This window comes from Nilaparvata lugens, chromosome X (assembly GCF_014356525.2).
Source record: "Nilaparvata lugens isolate BPH chromosome X, ASM1435652v1, whole genome shotgun sequence".
Classification (NCBI taxonomy): Eukaryota; Metazoa; Arthropoda; class Insecta; order Hemiptera; family Delphacidae; genus Nilaparvata; species Nilaparvata lugens.
The window spans coordinates 76,589,791-76,604,504 of NC_052518.1; the positions used below are offsets into that span (position 1 = coordinate 76,589,791).

The 14,714-nt window shown below is 34.0% G+C and overlaps 2 protein-coding genes across 9 annotated transcripts in view; one reads left to right on the forward strand and one right to left on the reverse strand.

Annotated features, from left to right (window-relative positions):
* LOC111047779 (protein ECT2) overlaps window positions 1–1,632 on the forward strand; it is a 263,745-nt gene extending 262,113 nt beyond the window's left edge. For 7 of the 8 annotated variants that reach the window (XM_039441642.1, XM_039441644.1, XM_039441645.1 and 4 more), the window contains one exon: window positions 926–1,623. In XM_039441642.1, the coding sequence (XP_039297576.1) occupies window positions 926–1,254 (329 nt within the window). In that variant the 3' untranslated portion in view covers window positions 1,255–1,623. Of the gene's footprint in view, window positions 1–925 lie in introns of all 8 variants that reach the window. The other variant, XM_039441641.1, reaches the window with a different exon arrangement.
* Window positions 1,633–3,171: 1,539 nt separating this feature from the next.
* The window catches only part of LOC111047778 (retinoblastoma-binding protein 5 homolog), a 58,122-nt gene continuing 46,579 nt past the window's right edge, over window positions 3,172–14,714 (reverse strand). The window contains exons 8-10 of the mRNA XM_022333613.2: window positions 13,115–13,268; window positions 10,880–11,309; window positions 3,172–4,879 (exon numbers count right to left, since the gene is read on the reverse strand). Of these exons, the coding sequence (XP_022189305.1) occupies window positions 4,791–4,879; window positions 10,880–11,309; window positions 13,115–13,268 (673 nt within the window). The 3' untranslated portion in view covers window positions 3,172–4,790. The remainder of the gene's footprint in view (window positions 4,880–10,879; window positions 11,310–13,114; window positions 13,269–14,714) is intronic.

The following is a 14,714-nucleotide window of genomic DNA, read 5'->3' on the forward strand; positions in this document are numbered from 1 at the left end:
ATATAAATAGATTGAAAACACTTAAAAAGATTGAAGACCATTCACTGCTCGGTTGATAATAAAATTTCCGTTTATAATATGTAAGTTTTTAAGTGTTTTCAATCTATTTATATCTTGTGTCTCCTGTTTTAATTTATATTACAAAATTTAAAGTGTTTTCTGTTATGTGCTATATATATATATATATATATTATATATTTATGTCATTCTATCATTCCTCTTAAATAAATTTTTCAAGTTATTTATCAAATTTTTGTTGCTAGCATAATTTTGCCCTATTAGATTTACGCCGTTTCTCCTACTTTTTTCTAGGATCTAGGGAGGGGGGGTGATTGCCCTCTTTGCCCCTCCCCTTGGTCCGCCACTGTATTGAAGAATGTCAGCTTTAGTTTTCATAGGTTCAAAAATAACAAATCATTCAAATCTATTTTTTCACCAAAATAACATAAAATACAATTAATTGAACACTTGAAACGTGAACTTGAAGAAATTCAAGTTTATTTTCTTCATGAAAATAACTCATTAAGCCCGATAAAGTAGGTACTCATAACCCATCCATAAGGTAGATTTTATAACCCCAATCAAGGTACTGGATCATATGAAAATCTACAAATTACCTTAGCGAGATAAAATACTACTTGCTAAATTAGACATACTAATTCGTCTTAGTTCGTTTTGAACTAAAACAATAGTTTATTGCACAATAATTTACAAAATGTATTTTGTTGACAAAAATTAATGCATAATTTTATAAACAGACATCTTGCCTGATCTTACCTTACATCTAGCAAAAGGAATACGTAAATCGCATTATTCCCTGCCTGCAGAAGTGCTGGACATCCTCATCATCATATTAATGATCCATCCATAATTATTCTTATGAAGTTATTACTATTTTTTTAATTATCTGATAATTTTATTGCAGATGTAAAAGACACGTATGGACTGGTGATTCGAGAAACTGTGGTGAAGGACTCAGTATGGTGTTTTCGTTACATGAGTGATTCTGAAAACAAACTCTCCAAAACAGATCTAGTTATATTTATAGCGAAATGCCTGGCCAGATACGAATGCTCGGGTGATTTTGACAAGTATTGGGTGGCGTTAAAGCCCCATGAAGTGGACGATCGCCTGAAAACGTCGTTGGTGCCTCTTCAGTCACGTGTTAAAAAATTACTGAACTCGGTCACTGATCACTTATCACCGTCCTCTTCCAAAATAGCTAAATTAAGCACCATAGACTCACCCAAATAGTTTGTAAAAGCTTCTCATTAAATTATTCATATGAATAATTTTGTTTTACAGTGATGAGTAGAAGTTTCAATAATGGAAAACTAACAGATATGTCTGCTCTAATCCTCGTTATTATTCGAGTCTATTTCAAATTAACTTATTTTTTATATTTGACAACTTTGAACGTTACCTACAAAATGTGTCAAGTTATTTTAATAAATTGTATGAATCCAATTTTTCTGCTAGGAAATAAAACTAGATACCGTAGCTGAATTTATCATTGAGTTTATATTCAAATTGTTTGTTAGATTATTAATATTATAGGTCTGATTTTATATTACGATAATGTCTGTTTTTATGAAATAAGAATTATTTTTGATAAACAAGTTGTTAAGAAAATTCTATTGTTTTCATTGATATTGTTACGGATTTTCACTCTACAAAACTAGTTCTTGAGGGTTCATATATAAAATGAGATAGCAACATTTGCATTCATAACTCCACTTCATTGTAATCTAAACTGAATAAATTGAACTAAAGGCAATAATTCAATCAAATAATAAGTCTTCAGGTGGCCTGTATTCAGATTAATCACTTACAATACAGATCTCTAATATATATTAACAGTTGCCAAGGCAATGAGGCTCAAAAAAGGGTATAGAAGAAAAAGCTTGGAAGACAATTTTTGACCCCGCAGTTCTGTTTAAGGTAGTTAGAAGGTAAACATACAAAAATTCTACACTCTGTTCTTGAGGGATGAGGGTGGTTGCGTTTTCCGCATGCATTTATCTCGGGAACATTGCATTTCAGCGACATGACAAAAAAATGAAGGAACAAAAATGAAGCTAGTTGCATTTCCTACAAGTTTACTTGTTAAAATTTTTCCTCTATAATTTTTCGTTAACTGGACTAGGGATTCAAAAAATATTTTTCAGTTTAATGAAACATCGGGCTGTTTCAATGAATATGTAATTTTTGTATTTTAAATGATTGTATGTTTTTACAATTGTATTTTAAATACAGTCAATAGCTGCAGTCAGCAATCTCTTGAAAAAACATTACATGAAAGATTGAAATCAGAATGTAAGCTGAATTTGAGGCCTTACCTGAAACTTTTTAAGGTGGTTTAAAAAAGAATGAGAACATTCCCAAGTGTTGAGTGGCATATGGAAAGGGAGTATGATATACACAATGGAGAGTTGAAAATGGAATATGGAGGGGAATTTTAAGCTAACTTCTCAGTAAAAAACCTGCTTGTTAAGAAGATGCCAAATGCAATTTAATTCCATCTAGACTTTTGTCAGCCAATAAATCAATGTATACATGTAGAATATTCATTTCTGCTATGAATAGACTATATAATCTTCCAAAGAAATTGGGCTGTGCATGCCTATCTATCTATTTCTATATTAATGGAAAAAATATTCTAATACTTGATAATTTCAAATGGAGGGTCAAAATTTAGGGTGGGCTCAACCAAAGCCCACCCAGGCATTATGGAGTCGGCGCCAGTGTGTGATAACCTGATACGAGTTATGAACTCGTTATATACTAACATCGTTTATTGCGTGGAACTCAACCATTTGATTGCACAATTTGCACCATTTGGTATTTACCACAATTCGTATTTTATTGACTATGGTCGGCGATTTATTAAACATTTTTTCTATTGTCATAATCATGTCATTCAAGACAATGAAACAATTCAAGACTATTTACATTTCTTTTGTAGCTCGATTTACATCCTTCTTTTGTAGCTCGTCACGAAAAATTATTCTATGGAATTGTGAACTTGAAAAAATTGTAAAATTATAATCATTATTTTAGTATTGAGAATCTATGTATTGAACAATTAACTTGATTTTTAGATGATAGAAACTCAAATAGATGCAGTGAATTTGTTTTGAAAGATGGGTATTCTTTAGGAAAAAATATAAGTAGTTGATCGTTTTTTATTGTTTAATGTAATACATGTATTATTCACAGTTCTGGCAAAAAAAACATATTACTATTTTTTTCTTAACAAAAGAACTGAACTTGAAAAAATGATAATCCAGAACATGTAACTACATGTATTATTCACAGTGCTGACAAAAACAAAAATATTAATATTTTTCTTAACAAAAGAACTCAACTTAAAAAAAAAGATAACAAAAATCATTTGTTTGGATATAGCAACGTATTTTGGGAGAATGAGATTATAGTTCATCAACTAAATGTATAGGAAATAGGAAGATGCCTGATATAGTTGTGACCAGATACATACTACAAACATAACGTTTCAATAATTCAATATTATTGATGATCAGACTCCACTAAGAGCCATTCTTATAATAATTTGGCACAAATTTTCTAAAGCCAAGGAAGGAAATTTGTATACAAATTTTCTAAAAAAAATGTATACAAAATTGCCAAGTAATATTGATGCTTGATTTATTAAACTTGCGATTAATGTCCATTTTTTTAAAAGCTAAGGGCAGCTTCACACTTAGTGGGTTGCGGTGGGGGGGGACTTACATATTTGGTAAACCTCTAGCTAATGCTGACCTAAGCACTGTATTGTTCTTGCTAGGTCAATCAGATGTGCTAGAGAGCACATCACTTGTATCTTTCAATCGTGTTTATGAGTGTGTTAAATAAATCATTATAATAAAATATCTGTTTTCAAGTTCCTTAACTAATGATAACAAGTGCTAAAATTTGTGTGTGAGAATAACATGCTCATTGATACTTGAAATGTAGAATAAGAGACAATTACGGCACACTTATAGATATTTGAAATAGATAAAATAATGCAAGTTTACTTCGTAATTACCAACTAATGAGGGCAAAGAAACGACAAGAGCCAACCATTCATGCAAATACTGCAATTAATAAGAAAATCGGCTCCTGGAATAATTTTTTTAAATTCATATTTCAGTAAATGTGATGTGAAGTGGATTTATCTTATTTCACAATGAGTATGATAAATTAACAAATGATTAAATTTGCTTATTCTACAGAAAAAAGATGATTTCAATTGAAAATAATCAACTTGCCATTTCATGATATAAAATCATACATGATGTTTCTATTTTTAAACAATAGTAGATAGATATAAATTCTCTGAGTGATTTTTCAAGAGGTTAGTGCCAAAGTTAGTGAGATTAATCTACGACAAGACACAAGAGTGAAGATAATAAAATTATATCTTATTTACAGTATATTATAATATCGTATATCCATACCATATACTATATCTTGAGCAAATCTTTATGCAATCAGACAAAAAAGTTGTAAAACTTTTCATACATCAAAGGCAAGACACTCATATTAAACTTAATAGTTTCAAGGTTAAATGAAATACTGTATTGTATTGCCTGATATTTTTAAAGCTTTCAACACCATCAACATTCACTTATTTATATAAGATGGTAAATATCAACAAATTCAACCGATTTTTATACAAATAATTCATGGACAAAAATATTTCTAAATCATTTATGAGATTTCTTGTCTTTTAAATGGCTCATATAATAGTTTTAGAAATGATAAGGAACTGGACCCATAATATCTATTCACTGGTTGAATTTCCTCTTGGTAGCATTTTTCTTGGCTCCATACGTTTGACGCTTTTCACCTTTGACGCTCAGTAATGGATGTTGTTCTGAAACAATAGGAATATTCTTCAAGTATTGATACATTGAACATTGAATTATATATACATATGGAAATTACTGAGATATTGCAATTATTCAAATGCTAATGAATTCATAATTATCATTAAACGAAAATCCAAATTAAAGGCTGTAATTCACCCCGAAGACTTCTGCTACTGCAAATATTGACAACAGGGTAAACAGCTAGATGGGAATTCGATGAGCGCTACTATTCAAAAATTATTTGATTATTCCCGGGCTGACAAATAATTTTTGAATAGTAGCGCTCATCGAATTCTCATCTAGCTGTTTACCCTGTTGTCAATGTTTGCAGTAGCAGAAGTCTTCGGGGTATTTAATTAGTCTACAGCATTTAATTTGGATTTTCGTTTAATAATAATTTATGAATTAAATATATTTACAGACAAGAGTGTAACTTTAATAGGCAATCGGGAATGTAGACAAAAAAGTTTTAATAGTGAGATTCACTTGAAACAATCAGAATTGGTTGAATGGGACGCATTGATGTTATTTATTTTATGAGGAATGCTTTCCATGTCTTCCGTTGGAAATAGATTCCAATGGAGGACATATTTATCAGATGTTATATCAAATAATCATTCTTTCACCTATTGTACAGTAAATAACAAACTTTTTACTTCACATTCATGACCATTGAATTGAAAAATATGTTTTTCCTACAGATACCCTGAAAAGTGACCATTTCTGCACTGATTGCAGGCCGCAAAGAATCACTTTTCCGCACTAGTGCGCAAAGTGAGTACTTTGCGTACTCCAGATTTGCCGCATGACAACGCAAAATAGTTAGTAGGTTATATGGAGCACCAGTGCAGCAAAATCAAAATTATGTTGGTAATACTCATAGTGTTGTGGTGCACGTTATAATAATATCAAGGACATGGTGTACAACAGTGGATGACAGCCGCCACATTCAGCACACAGCCTTCATTCATTTACTACTACATTATTCAATTTTATTTATTGATAATAAAATTACACAGAAAAACATTTGATGCATTTCAGGCAATTTTACCCATAATCACCCACTTTTTATATTCAATGGTAACTGTAGGAAAAATTTAATGTGAAATACGTGCGCAAAGTTCCTCTGCTGCACTCAACAAACCATTCCGCCCTCACCTGTTTCTTTCAGTGCAGCAAACTGTCACTTTGCGCACTAGTTGCACAAATAACTATTTCCTACAATTACCTTGAAAAGTCGCCATTCCTGCACTGATTACAGAACGCAAAGAATCACTTTTCCGCACTAGTGCGCAAAGTGAGTATTTTGCGTACTCCAGATCTCAGCATGACAACGCAAAATAATTAGTAGGTTATATAGAGGAACAGTGCGTGAAAACTGACTGTGGTAATCATTTCAATGCTGACATAAGATAGAACCACCATCAAGCAACTCCATTTATCATTGGAGTGGCTCAATGGCTCAGATGGCAGCATCTGGACTGGTAAATGAAAGGTTGAAACGGTTGATGTGGTTGGAGAAACGATTCTTTCTTCTTTTGCTGAGAATTTTCAACCTCAATGAAGATTATCATGTAATTTTGACAAATATTTAAAACTATTTATTGAATAGTTTATAATGGAAATAAAAAAATTATTTGGACTAATTAAATGGATTAATTATTAATAAATACTTCTATTTTATTAAAAAAATATTATAATTTATAAGAATTAAATTTTTTTCAATTATACAATAATATAAATATTATAAATTATTCATTATTTCAGTGATTGGTTAATAAACTATTAGAAATTAAAAATACTTTTCAATTGAATTAGTATTTTTAAAATTATTCATATTTGTTATTAATCACAAAATATCACAAACATTTGATGAATTTAGGACATATTTACCCCAATAACTCACTTTTCATATTCAATGGCAACTGTAGGAAAAATATGTGTAAGGGTACAACCACACTGAAAGCGGAGCATGGCGTGGCGTTGAGGAGCGTCGTGAACAATATCATGTTAAGTAATGAGCTAAAACACACTGGAAGCGTCTACTCGCAGAGCGGAGCGGAGCGTGGCGTCAAACTTTGGAACAAGCTGGTTTGTGTTTTGGAGCGTTTACGAGCGGAGCGTCAAACTGCGAGTGCCCTACTAATGTACTCGTACATACTAGTGGTCTACTCTTGTACATAATAATACAAGTATTAAGTACATAATAATACAAATATTCCACTACGTTTTCCCACCAACTACTACACTAGTATACTTGAATTTTAAAAAACACTTTTGGAGTGAAAATGCACTTACTTTGGTAGTGACGATCGTTTCGACCTGGTGTTGGTCATCATCAGACTGTAGGTGTAGGAATTTACTCTAATGTCAAGGTTATGTGTGGTATGGGATGAAGGTGGAGGAATAGGTTGTGGCGGGGGTTGGTGGATACTTAGTGGGGCGGTAATTTTGAACTGTGGACTATTTTGTCAAAGAGTGTGTGGGAAGAGAAATTTATTTGATCATTAAGGAGACTGTTGGGAAACTGTTTTTTGTAAATTTAGTATTGTTCCAATACATTGAGTTTTCTGCTTTTTTGTGAGATATGGAGGATTTCAAGATTGGTGGCTATGGCAGTGTATGTGTGGTCTGTTGATATAATATGGTCAGCAAAGTTTGAGTGGCTGTTGTTTATTAATGGCTCTGATGTTCTCTTTATATCTTATTTGAAAGTCACGTCCAGTTTGTCCAATATACAGTTTATTGCAATCATTACATTTCAATTTGTAGATGCCTGGTTGTTCAAATCTCTGTTTGTTTGTTTGGTAATGTTGGAAATGTTTTCTCAGAGAATTTGTTATTTTAAAGACAATTTTGTATTTGAGTTTTTTGAGAGATGATGCTATTTTCTGTGATTTTTTGTTGTAGTATGTGAGTGTGATGAATTTTTGGTCATTTTCCATACTATTCTTGGTTGATGATTTTGTTCTTATTTTGTGGAGTAGGTTGTCGACTAGAGTGGATGAGTATCCATTTTTGTTGGGCAATGAATTTGATTGTGTTGAGCTCTTGATTGTAATCAAATTGTGTCATGGGAATATTCAATAGTCTGTTGATTATGTGGTGGAAAGCTGCAAGTTTATGTTGGGTTGGGGTGGTTGAAGGTATTGTGAATTACCGCCCCACTAAGTATCCACCAACCCCCACCACAACCTATTCCTCCACCTTCATCCCTTACCACACATAACCTTGACATTAGAGTAAATTCCCACAGTCTGATGATGACCAACAACAGGTCGAAACGATCGTCACTACCAAAGGACTTCCTTTTCATTCCAAAAGTGTTATTTAAAATTCAAGTTTAATTTTAACAGTGAAAAAGTATGGATATGCAACAGAGTAATCGCACTATAGTGAGGTCCACGTTATAATGACAGTATTTGATCAACTTTGGTTTTGCTATCCTTGTCTATCATTCGACAAAGCCGGTGGTACTATCCTTTTCTAGGTCTACAACGATGCCAATTATGTTTTTGACAGTGTAGAAATATAATAATTTGAATGCAGAGAATCGGCATAGCTATTCTTCTATCTTCATCCACTGCCATTATAACGTGGACCTCACTATAGTATATATAATGTTTGCCCAAATTCCCCTGTAATATGTATTATTTGATTATTCAAAAGAGAAAATTCATCTCTTTGAAATCAAAAGTAAGGCTTTTCTAATTGAAGTTGACATTTGCATGTACTCAAAAATTCGGGACTCGTGCTTTCTTAAAACATTAAACAGATGGTGATATTCACCAAATAGTCGACGATCTAAGTTAATTTCATCAACCCACTCTGTCCTAGCAGGCTTAGCTAAAATCCAATACTTTAAGTAATTGTTCTCACAAAGTAATGTCCGTGTAAACGGACAACGCCATTTTCTAGGTCCTTGACGGGGGCGCGACAGTTGAGACCGACGACATTCGAGGCCTACGACCGTAGAGGACAGTTTTACAGTCCTCTACGGTCTTAGGCCTCGACTGTCGGGAGTGTACAAAAATTAGAGTGGCCTCAACTGTCGCCTAACGCAGGCGACATTTGAGGCCACTTTTTCAGGAGTCCTCTACCGTCGCTGGTCTCGACTGTCGGGCCTTTACAAAAATTAGAGACTCGCTTGCAGCAGGCGACATTTGAGGACACATCCTACTGCGATTCCAGACAAAATACATTTTATAATGATTATAACTTATATTATAACTTATACATATGATGTTATCATCATATGAAAGTAATCATGTGATTAATTCCATAAGCAACATCGTTAATGAAATAAATGAACAATTTTGTTTTTATGAGAAAAGCTCAATGTATATATATAGATCAAGAAAATGTAAAATGTGAATGTGTGAAATTGATAAAAGTTATTGATTTGTAACAGGATATTGATTTGTAGAATAATATCCGACATCTATCATGAACTGAGAATTTGACATCAAAGTATCAAAAAGGTATTTACGAGTTTGAAAATTTCGTTTTTTATGATGAAGCAACTAAGGTTTATTTACAGTTGTAAAGTTGCAATACTTATTCATAATATGGAAGGAATAATGGGATATTATTCAATTGCTGGTGAATCCATACAAATTAAATGATAATATTCTTTTGGTGCTGTCTACCATTCTGGAGAGCCTAGCGCAGGCGACAGTTGAGGCCTCTTTTTCAGGAGTCCTCTACGGTCGCAGGTCTCGACTGTCGGGAGTGTACAGAAATTAGAGTGGTCTCAACTGTCGCCTAACGCAGGCGACATTTGAGGCCACTTTTTCAGGAGTCCTCCACCGTCGCTGGCCTCGAATGTCGCCGGTCTCTACCGTCGCTGGTCTTGACTGTCGCTGGTCTCTTCTGTCGTTTGCCTCGTTTGACATCGACCCCCCTTGACGCTTCCTGTGTGTATCATGAACGCTATGACCAGGCCACGCCAAGCTTCGCTCCGCTCCGCTTTCAGTGTGGTTGTACCCTAATACGTGCGCAAAGTTCCTTTGCTGCACTCGAGAAGCTATTCCGCACTCGACTACGACTCGGTCGTAAATTTTTCTTTCAGTGCAGGAAAGTGTCACTTTGCACAAAACCATTTTCTTAACGAATCAATCACCTATTGTAATTGTCTCGTTTTACTGAAAGGCCCAGCATACCCGTTTAAAGAGAGGCAAGTTAGGGAACAGTGTTATTGTCGCAAACAGATGTTATGCAGTGAGAATTCATTACCTCATATATTAATTCATATAACACCTCTGGTAATCCTTAAACTCTTGAAGAGTTCTCTTTATCGAGCTCATGCCAGAACAAGAAATCCAATTGATTGTGTTTATGGCTATGGCGTGTGAAAACGTAGATTTGAGCTGGATTCCCACACACTGGTGACAGTGACAGTGAGAGTGACCGGTTACAGTGTTAAAATTATTATTATTCATACTCGCTAGGTTGTGCTCAGTGGCAACAGTCCAATCAGAACTCATGGAAATTATAATTTCACTGTGCTGGTCACTTTCAATGTCACTGGTGAGTGGGAGTTGAACTGGAATCTAGATTGAATGAATGTCACCTAATTTGATAGTATAGATTTTCAATGTACTCATTTTTTCAGTTACTTTTTTTATCGGGGATGATGCTCACATGAGCTTTATGCTTGTGCGTGGGTAATGGGAAGTGCAAGGGTCCATGCCTATTCGATGGGATATGACGGGATTCGAATTCGCGACCAGGTAGCACTAGCCGACTGAAGGATGCGACGCCCTAGTCAACTCGGCTATCTGGCCGGCTTAATTTAAATTTAGCCATTAAAAATTTATCTATTTAAATAGTTATGTTTGATTTATCATTATTTTCAAATGTGAACATCTTCAAAACTGTTTGAAATATTGATAAGCGGTTTTTGCTATTAATTTCCTCTTGATATTTCGTATTAAAATCCAGTATCGTAAGTGACCACATTCCAATTCGAGAAAAACTGAAAATTAGAATTTAGTGAAACTCACCTTCTACAGAGCTCTGCAGTTTGATATCATACACATGTTTGGGCTTTTTATCGGATTCAGTACTGTCGTGACTGGGCAGATTGAGGGCAGCAGCTGCACCCTCCTCAGGCTCCTCAACCTCGGGGGCGATTGGCAAGAACTGCAACACACTGTCCTCTTCTATTTCCTCATCGGAGCTGCAGAAAGCCGGAACAGGTTCTACACTGACCACATCGACCTGCAGGTCCTCATCGATCTTGTCTGATCCAGCTGTTACTGATCTATCTTCGTCGCTGATGTCGAATTCGGACTCGCGCTCTTCATATTCCACATTCTCGTCCAATTCTTTGAAGTCGGGCGCGAAAGCTGACCAGTTCTCCACTTGGTTTTGCGCCCACACAGAGACAAGGCCGCTTGAGATCGATGCGATTATCGGACGTACGGGATGCCACTGCAAATACATCAATATAAATATGCTTACATACATAGCAAATTACATAGCTTACATGATTACCAACTGCAAATAACAACTCATATCCAACCATACCAAGTATGACACTTTCAAATTTTTAGTGTAGTGTTTCCTTAGCAACAGTTCCATGTTTGTGTACACAAGCATTAAATTTTTGGCTCAAAATTTTCTAGCTTCATTCAACATTTAGAATTTCTGATTAATTAATGTTCTAGATTTTGTTAATTTTAGACTTTAATAATATCGATTTGATTCAAAATTTTCTCGTTTTTCTGAGCTTTGAAGAAAGTGAATTGGTTTTTTTTCAAGTGAAAGTGACATAGCATACATTTTGATTCGGACATTATAGTATAAATTGGAAATGGGCATTTAAAATTGGGCATGGTATAAATTGGAACAGTTTTGGGCATGAGCCAGTTATGCCTTTCCTCATGTCAAGTATTTGTACACAATGAGATAAATAAATAAATAGATATTGGTTCTTGGCTCGAAAACGTGTCTTCACTACATGGTGAAGATGAAGATAAAGAACTAGTGTCAGAAGTGATGAAAATACAAAATGGTGAGAAAAAGGGTACTGGAAAAGAAGAGGAAGATGTTGTGGATTTCCGAGTGGGTGCGTCACAAGCTCAATATCAAATTTCAGCTCCAGAACCATTTGATTTTAGGAGTCCTGCAAAGTCAACTAAGTGGATTCAGCTTTGTCATTATCATTACATGTTTATGTCGTGTATCCATACCCTCTCCCCTTTCAATTAACTGATTTGATATTGACTGAATTTGATATATTGATATTTCAGTAGACAGACGAGATATCAAGAATGTAGGAGAAATATTAAATAATTATAGTATTGTCACATGGTTATACATTATGGTTGCTATGGGCAACCAACTTAATGATTACCTTGTTTATAAGTTATTCAGTTTGTATTCAACTATATAATAAAATGGATGTTAATTGAGCATACAATATTCATTATTCTAGAACATAACAAGTATAATGAATGCTTTCAAGTTTACAATTTCCAATTAAAGATCGGATTATGAAATTTATTATCATTGGAAGATTGAATAACAGAAGAGCTGGGAAAAACATGATGGGGGTTGCAATACGTGAGCAACAGGTATGCGATTTGCATGCCCTTACCAAATAGAGCATTCCGAAAGATACAACCGTCTAAAAGTATTGAACCTCTAGAAAAATTTAGATAAATAAATATTGTATGAATCGTAGGAAATGTCAATGGGACTTGAAAGTTATGTCCTTTTAGAGGAAAAGACTTACAAAGTTGCTCAATGTAACATTGAAAAGATGGAAGAATAGATTTTCAGAGCACCAATGACGTCACACTGATCAGTTGGTTTGAATTAGTTACTAAGCATCTTTTCATGAACACTGCCTTGTATTCTAGGTACATTGGTCAATTCCAACTTCTTGCCAAGGTTTGTCAGGAAGACTTGATTGTTTTAAAGGTTCACTACAATTGGATCTGTGTTAGATACAAACCTACAATTCGTAACCAAACCAGAAATATAAACTAAAACTCCTGGCCACTACACTGATTCTTGGGCTCTTCTTCTACATTTTAGAATTCCCATGTGCCCATCATTTTAAAACACATTAAAAAAGTACATCCATTGAAGACTAAAGAAGATAATAAATGAAGGATTAGTTGACAGTGTTCAATGGAAATGTCTCTGAACAATCAGTCTCAGCCCATTAATTTGTGATCTGATTTAGAGAAAATAATCAAAAATATTTTAGAGATTTAAAAAATACTTACAACTGCATCAAGCAGAATTTCTCCTTTGGGGCCATGCAGAATTTTGACCAGATTTCCAATACTCTTCTCCCAAATATACAAAGCATGTTGCCTTGCAGAACCTGCGCAAACATATTCACCATCGCCAGAAAAACAGCATTTTTTCCACATAGTTCTAGAAAAAATATACAAAAGAAAGAATTTAACTGAGAAATATAATTGAAGATGAAGCAAGCAATAAATTATTTGGGATTAACAGTATTGAAGAATGCCCTCGAAACATTGAAGAGAAATATACAATTTTTGAAAATAGTATTGAATAGTTCAGCTCTACACCGAAATGACTAATGTATCAAAAATATCAGTACATTATACACCATCATTTCAAAATTTCTCAAATTGACCAATTCCCAACAGGCTACTCTAATCCCAAATGTACTGTGAAAATCTTTCTTCGATCTGATTCTGATTTAAATAGACAGCGATTTTTGCAATACCCAAAGCTACATAGTTCAAATCAACCCAGTTTTTGAGCCGAGCCTGAAAGTTTCTATTGACTATTAAAAGGAAGGGAGCAAGCTCAAATGAAAAATGTTGTTCGTTCCATTTCCTGGCTACACCGATAAGGTAAGCGAAGTGAGCCTGTCGGTCTGTATATAAATTAACTTTATATTAATTAAATATTAACAAAATATGAATAACCTACACATGGGGGCCTACGTCGATAGGCAATTCAAAAAGGTACATCCAAATCTCATAAATATCTAATCTAGCGTTGGCCGAAGATCTAGAACATAAATACAGACAAAAGAAAATCCGAACTAGAGAAAAGAAAGCATAAGAAGATATCCCTTGGTATAGAACGTTTATGTTCCAAATTTCAGTGTTAACTCAAGCCGATAGTCCTAGTAGTTCTTATTCGTGAAGCTATGTGACGCTGATAGTCTCTCATACCGTGCCGTTCTTACACTCTCACCCCAACAAAACAATAATAATAGACAGTAGTCGACAGTAATTTACTTGAATTAACAAAAATCGGTTTGAAATTTTGGAACATAAAATACCTATACTACGGGATATCTACTTATGCTATCTTTTCTCTATGGTACATTGTGGACCTCACTAAGCTCGGTAAAATAATAATAATAATTTATGAGACCAGAAGATATTGTGCGAGTTATCAAGGCGCAACTGTTAAGGTGGTTGGGGCATGTCCAGAGAATGGAGAGTTGCAGGTTACCACATATTCAGGAACATTTCATAAATTCAGGAACATTACATATTATTTTTTCATATATTTTCAATAATATAACAATATTCAAGGTTTACAAAATTATACCTCACTATATATGTGTGTCGAGGTTATCATCAAATTAATACAAATTTATGCTACAACAGATAATACAAAAATTCCAAAAAATCTAAAACTATATCTATTACCCTAAGCATCACCTAGTACAATGATACTAAACCGAGGTACTATTTTCTACCTATAAATTACCTTATTTAAAAAGAATACTACTTAAATCTAAATCCTACTTACTATTAGTTCCTCACTACTTTGTATCCCAATACTGAATAACCAATGTCTAATTTTTCTTTTGAAGCTATTGAAATTTTC